We start from the raw sequence: 7,005 nt of genomic DNA, 5'->3' as shown, positions 1-7,005 counted from the left end.
CCCCCCCCCCTCTCTCTCTCTCTCCCTCCCCCCTCCCCCTCCTCCTCACCACCTCTCTTTTTCCTCTCTCTTCTGTGCCCCCCCACAGCCCCCCCCAAACCTCCCCATGCTGTTTCGGTGCTGCTGCCTGTCTCTTAGCAACAACTGCACACCCGTTAGAGCTCAGTGAGTGCTTTTTACAAACACACCCAGGAAAACACACTCTCACATGTGCACACTCCTGTTCACACACACAATCAGTGGCACGTACGCGTGCACAAGCTCACACACACACACGCACTGGGTCTAGTTCCTCATTGAGGGTTTCTGCTGGCAGGCCTGTGAGTCTGCAAGCCTTTGTGGCAGTGAGATAGATGAGGAGAGAATAGATATGCTGTACAACTACCATCGACAGAGTCATTGCGCCTCCCAGACTGCGTAACAGGGCAATTGCCCAAACTCGAAACTGGCAGCCTCTTGTCTCTGCACAAACACACTAACTGCACAGGCATTCTGTGGCTTGTTGTGTTGTTGTCGCTGGCTTCCCCGCATTTGCACAATAACACCAAAAACTTTTTTGAAGAAAGTGGAGGAAATAAAAAAAAAGAGAAAAACCGTACCAGATCAAAAGTGTTCAAACACTTCTCGTACAAGAAGCTCGTCTTTGTGCGGCAGATTCAACAGATCATGATGTGGGAGCAGCGCATACCATCGTCTGTTTTCACTGAGACAATACTACGCCGCTGTGTGTTCCAAAGCCCCAGAGCCATCCACGGGAAAATGCACCAAAACACATTCGCTACGTATGATTATATTGGAATGGCGGCTGAAGGATGCCAGGAGTGCTTTGCCTAAACAATGAATCATAGCAGAATTGATTGGCTCGCATCTAAACCCTGTCAAAATGCCCCCTGCAGAGCACAGAAGAGGGGCATTTGCATGTGTGTCTTTGTTTTTGCGTGCGGGGAGCACATGCGTGCGTGTGTGTGCGTGTTGTGTCTGTCTTTATGTGTAAATCGATGTGTGGGAGGACGAAGCTGCAGGGGCATATTTGCATGTGTGTGTTGGTATGTGTCGGGGAGTGACAGCGTGTATGTGTGAGCACATGTGATGCGGCGCTTAATTAAAGCATGTGCTCCTCTCCTTCCCTCACAAACTGGTCAGATGAAGCCACGATTAATGAGCGCCGTTAATTAGACCGGAGAGAAAGTGAGAACGGCAGAGAAAGTCAGGGAGGTGGCAGCGGGAAGGGAAGAGAAGGGAAGGGAGTGGGTGATGGGGTTAAAGAAGTACGAGCAGTGTGTGCATGTGTGTGTGTGTTCATCTCCATGTTTGTCTGTCCCAGTTGTGTCATTCCTCAGAGCAGCAGAGGTTGTTTCGCTTCATGCGTGCAGCCCAGCACTCAGCTCCGGCAAAACTCCCCCTCTCCTCTTCCTCGACTGCCTCATCCTCTTCCTCCTGCTCCTCCACAACTTTTTTCCCCTCTTAATTTCCCCGTCTGCCTGTCCAGTCACGATTCTTTCCCTCCTGTTTCAGTCACATCTTTCACTTTCCTGTCTCTTCTGCAGCCCTGTCGCCTTTTCATACATTCCCACCCTTTCATTCTCTCACTTTCTTTGCCTCCTGCTCAATGTCCTCCCTCCCTCCCTCCATAATCAGAGCCATATGTTGGAAGGGAAAGGCAGAGAGATCTGACAATGGACATAATTGTGTTGAATGTGGAGTGTGTGCGCTACAGAGTTAAGAGAGCCAGCAGCGTGCATGCATATCTGCTCACAAATGTTGCAAGCCTTCCTGTGTTTGTGCCTGACGAGCATGCGTGGCGGCCAGCACATGTGGTCCAAGTCTCGTTCTTCTGTTTCTTCCATCCTGGGTCTGCACTTCTCCTCCTCTCTGAGGTTCTGCTATCCCTCCATCACTCCTGTCTTTGTGTCACCTTCATCTCTACATCCTCTCAACACCTCGACTTTCACCGCCTCTCTGCTTCCCCCTGGTGGCAGATGTTGTTTACACATTTTCGTTCTTGTTGCATCCCAACAGGAATCTGCAGAGTTTCAGGCAAGAAAACATGACACTGGCTGTACATGTGCATGTGTTCTCCCTACGTTAGCCACGGTTCATTGTTTCAATTGTCCAGTGAAATTTGTATGTGCAAAATGTTCCCAGTTGCTTACATAATGGAGCGGCGTGACGCTATGATCGGCATAACATGCACGCAGTTCTTAAATATGTTCCCAAAATTTGCTAAAAGATCAGAAATTTTAGCCACAAGTCAACTTAAACAATTTATACTGCAAGTCATCCTCTAACATAATTGTGTCTGATGCGAGACGGTGCAGCCCTCTCTCAAATACTGATTCCAGTCTGGCCCAATTCGCGCTGTGACATCATGTACTAATCACTTATTCTCTTTCTCTTTGTGCTCCTCCCTTCTCCACGTGCCTTCCCCTCCACCTTCTCCAACTACTCTGTCCCTTTTCTCCTTTTGTCTGTCTCCGTCTTCTTTTTCTTTCACTCTAGCAACCATGGGCAGAAGACAGAGCCAGGGAGAAGAGAGAGAAAAGTCTGTGAGCTCTCCACTGCAGTATTGATGACCCAATGATCCCCTGCAGAACAGAGCCAGTCAGGCAGACCGAGTCAGGCTCGCCTCAGAATCAAAAATCAGCGCCACGGCCGTTTGGTCGGAGCAACCGACTGAGTGGGGTATGAATGGTAAATGTAATCTAATTTTACAATGCCGGCGTGTGGGTGGCACAGTTAATAAAAGAGGGTGCATTACAGAGTAGGATTTTGGCACGTTGCCAAATTCGTTGACAGTCTGGTCCGTAAAAGTTTAGCAGCAGTAAGAAGAAAGAACGTCTTTCCCAGTTTCTGAAATTCAACTCGAGGGTGTTGACACATTTTAACCGTCCTGGTTTTTTTTATTTTTATTTCCATCTTTAGGTGTAAAAATCTTCTGCCCCTACAAGCTGTTGAAAGTTTCATACAGAGACAGCTGAAACCACCTCTCCACATCCTGCGCCACTACCTGCAGCACTGTCCACTGGATGAGTGGCTCGTCGGATCCTCAGCATTCAGGCCAAACTGGCACTCCGGCAGGTCGTGGGGAGACTCGGCCAGAGCAGAAGGGTTTTGTGGTTAGACTGGAGAAACTGGGAAGACCTGAGTCCTGGACAGGGGAGCTCACACTCCATGGCGCGTTCCAAGATCCATTTCATGATGGACTGGCACTTGTGACCTCCGACATTGCCCCCACCCCCCCGTCCACCCTGGCAACTGGTGCTCGCCTGCAGGAAAGGCTGGGGCACGGCACCTACCTGCAGAGGCACCCTGACACCTGCATGACAGCCGAGGCGGACACGTTTTCAGCGACTCTCAGAAACATGCAAACACACGTAGACCCGGAAGTGCACGCAGAAGCTTTCTCCAACCCGCACATGGACAACTGTGGAATCATGGAAATCAGCAATCACAGTGATTCTATAGACTCAGAACTCTCTAAAACTCTCACAGTAGAGGCCATGAACACAACTTCACCTCAGACTTTGCCTTTGGCGATTGGCAATCATCCTGCAACTACCAATCCGCTGGAGGCCCCGGCAGCCCGGACTGCGGAGTTCGACACGCCCTCAAACTACGGTCCAGTCCCCTCTGGTCCTAACCCAATAACGGTGCCTTCTTCTCTACCCATAGAGACAGAGAAGAAGTATGCACTCCGCAGCTCTGGGCGTCCTCGCTTCCCCTTGCACCTGCGTAAATCCTCTCGGCTGCATCGGAGCATCGAGGATGTGGGGAAAGGGTCAGGCAGGGACAGGGGAAGAGAAGAGGAGGAAACATTAGAGGAGAAGATCTGGATGGTTAAAGAGGACGAAATCACTGCAGATGCTAAAGAAGAGCGTTCTTCTGTGGAGGCTGTTCTACCTGCACCTACTTGCCATACAGATATGCCTCTTACTCCGAGTGAACCTAAGCCTGCTCCCAAACCTCTACTTAAGCCTGGGCCCAGACTTGGGCACAGACCTGGACCTAAATCCAGGTGTAAGCCTCCGCTGAAATATGTGCACAAAGCAGCTCCTAAGAGTATTTTAAAGCAGCGTCTGGCAGCGCAGGCCCTCCGCCAGAGTGCTGCCTCTCATCTCACATTTGAATCTGCTCCACCTGCTCCTTTGTTGACTATGAAGGAAGAACCTGGTGCAGGCTTGGGGGTCTGTCCTCCAAGTAACAGCAAAAAGGGCCGTTATGTTGGTGTAAGTGTGTTAACAGTAACAAATAAAGTGCCTTGCAAAAGTGCTCCCAACAAAATGAACCTTTTCGCAGCTTGATTTGCTGCAACCACAAACGACGGTGTATTTCAAATTGATACATTGAGACATGTTTTTCTTTTTTACAAAGAGCTCAAAACTTGGTATTCAGCCTTCTTAGACAGTTCTTTGTAGAATCACATAGTGTCACGTCTTCTGCAGCTCCCAGCAGGTTTCCTTCCAGGCTACCCCCTATTTAGCTTCACCTGTCTTCAAGTCTGACTTCTTGCCTCTGCTGAAAAAAGAAAGCATCCCCAGAGTATGAGGTTGCCTCCACCATGTTTCACTGTGGTTCTGGTGTGTTCAGGGTGTTGTGCAGTGTTAGTATTTTTGCTACATGCAGGGTTTCGAGTGAAGGCCAAAAAATTCAGTATCACTCTTTAAGAAAAGGACAAACTGCCTTTTGTTTGCTGCGTCCCCTAAGACTTATGGCAAACTACAAGCAAGGCATCTTATGTCTTTCTCTCAGCAATCGCTTTCTTCTTGCCTCTTTTCCATTTAGGCCAGATTTGTAAAATGTACAACTCAACATTTCTTCCACCTCAGGTGTGGATCCCTTTAGCTCCTCCGGACTTAGCATGAAACATTTGGCTTCATCTCTGATTAGTGCTCATTTGGTCAGCTCTGTCAGTTTTAGGTAGAAAGCCATGTCTTGGTAAATTTGCAGCCGTTTTACACGCTTTTGGGTTTTGAATGATTGAAATAACCTTTGCAAGTTATTCAAAGCTGTGGATGTTGTTCTTAAGCGTCTCCGTAACTGCGAGTTTGTCTGTTCACATCATGTCAACGTAACATATTTGTAGTTTAAGCTAGATTTAATGTGAGAAAAGTTCAAAGAGTTTGAATGCTTTTGCAAAGCGCTGCCAACATATCACTCTACTATAATTTGTTCTTCATTCAATCTTAAACTACATATAAATTAATGCTTTGTTTTGTATTTCCCCATTACTCAACAGGTAAGGAAGATTGTTGTAAAGGTGCCTCGCATTCCTGTCAGCTTAAGTCGCCGACAGAAGAGCTATAAAATTTCCAGTTTGGAAACAGTTACGGGGACTGAGAAGACTAATGACGGCAGTCTGGAGGGGTCTGAGGCGACACGAGAGCCAACCGCACTCCTCCGCATGAAGAACAATGGGAAAAGTGTGATGGTGATGTTTCCTCCTGGAGAACTCCCTGTGATTCTCAAACGCAGGCGGGGGCGACCCCCTAAACAGGCTTTACCGGGAATACAGGTCGAAGTACCCAGTGCTGGGACTACTGCGATTACTGGAGACCAGCCCAAGAAGCCCAGGAGGCGGCGTCGGACTAAACTCCCCTGTCCATTTCCCTCCTATGTTAATGACACAAATGACGTGAAAGCTGAATATGGGGATGTTCTCTCCAAATTGGCATTTTTAAACCGCCAGCCCCCTGCCACTGGTCGCTGCTCCCCTCCTCGTTGCTGGACACCAAGTGAGCCAGAAAGCTTTCACACCCCCTTGGAAAACCCTGGAATATCCACCCTGCTCCACAGGCTCACCGGGTCTAGGCGACCCAGGGGTGGCAGAGGAGGGGGGCTCGGCAGAGGTGGAGGAGCAGGAGGGGGCGTCATGGGCAGCGAGTGCAATAAGAGCACATTCAGTGACTTCTTTGAATCAATTGGGAAAAAGCGAAAACTGAACCTCCTGTCTCAGCATGGATTACCGAGGAAAAGACGGAAGGGTGTGGGAGGAGGAGTGGGTAGGGGCGGGGGCATGGTGGGAACAGAGCCTGGGGGCGAGAAAATTGTCAGAAGGAGACGAATGAGAAAAAACGGCGCATTTAAAGGGGGAGTGGTGCCCATGGGGCAGGACTGGCCCAATGGGACAGGTGGATGGGACGAGGAGGGGGCTTTGGATAAGGATAGAGCTTTGGGTGGGTATCAACTCTGTGGATCTCCAAGGGGGGGCTTCTCCAGTTGTAATGTTGGACGAGGAGGGGCCTACAGTGGTCCAGCTGGAAGCAAAGGGGGTGGGCTAGCAGGAGAGGACTCACAAGGACTATTTGCTGGGTATTTTCGATCCCTCCTCGATTCTGATGACTCCTCCGACCTCCTGGACATCTCCTCCCAGTCGGACCCCCGGAAATCTTCATCCTCTGCCTATGATCCATCCAGCTCTGCGGCCTCTCACAGCTGGTCTCCTCCATTCCCCAAGTGGAGCACTAAAGGAGCAAATGCAGGGGTGGAAGGCTCAGCACAGGCACACTGCTCCTCTGCAAGACCCCCTTATAGTTATGGAAGCTTAGCCCAAGTATCTCCCACCACCTCTACGTATCCTAAATCCACTCCGCCATCTCTTTCGCACTCTCCCAGCTCCCCCCACCCAGCCTCTTATGGTCACTACCCTTCTGGTTACTCCTGCTCTCCTCCCGTAGGGCCACAGAGGTCCTCTGACTGCAGCTTTGGTTATGGTGGCAAAGGGACACCTGCCAATCAGATGGGTTATTTGAACTACCAGGGAGCAACCAAGAGAGGCTACAGTGGGTATCCAGCAGTAAGCCATTCCCCCATGGGGAGAGGGGAGTCAGCAGGACCCACATCACCTGGAGGAGGGTACATGTCTGTGGCCAAAGGGAGCCCTTTCAGCTCCTCTGCCACAGAGGGCTACAAACAGTACAACTCCAACCAGTGGAGCTGCAGGTAACATGATTGAACTTTTTGATGACAAGGTTCCAGTGTGCTCTAGAGTATTTACCTATTCCTCCT

The 7,005-nt window shown here is 50.0% G+C and overlaps 1 protein-coding gene across 3 annotated transcripts in view; it reads left to right on the top strand.

The window, feature by feature from the left end:
* ahdc1 (AT hook, DNA binding motif, containing 1) overlaps positions 1-7,005 on the top strand; it is a 35,602-nt gene that overhangs the window by 15,678 nt on the left and 12,919 nt on the right. For 2 of the 3 annotated variants that reach the window (XR_001427655.1, XM_015054152.1), the window contains exons 3-5: positions 2,500-2,691; positions 2,923-4,226; positions 5,237-6,939. Coding sequence is in view for 2 of the 3 variants with exons in the window: in XM_015054152.1 (XP_014909638.1) it covers positions 3,027-4,226; positions 5,237-6,939 (2,903 nt within the window). In the remaining variant the exon portion in view is untranslated. The remainder of the gene's footprint in view (positions 1-2,499; positions 2,692-2,922; positions 4,227-5,236; positions 6,940-7,005) is intronic. The other variant, XM_015054153.1, reaches the window with a different exon arrangement.

The sequence above is a fragment of the Poecilia latipinna genome, unplaced genomic scaffold, assembly GCF_001443285.1.
Source record: "Poecilia latipinna isolate Pla-1442-1.1 unplaced genomic scaffold, P_latipinna-1.0 Scaffold1232, whole genome shotgun sequence".
NCBI classification, from domain to species: domain Eukaryota; kingdom Metazoa; phylum Chordata; class Actinopteri; order Cyprinodontiformes; family Poeciliidae; genus Poecilia; species Poecilia latipinna.
The sequence above is the reverse complement of the archived record's forward strand: the minus strand, read 5'-3'. Positions and strand labels throughout refer to the sequence as shown.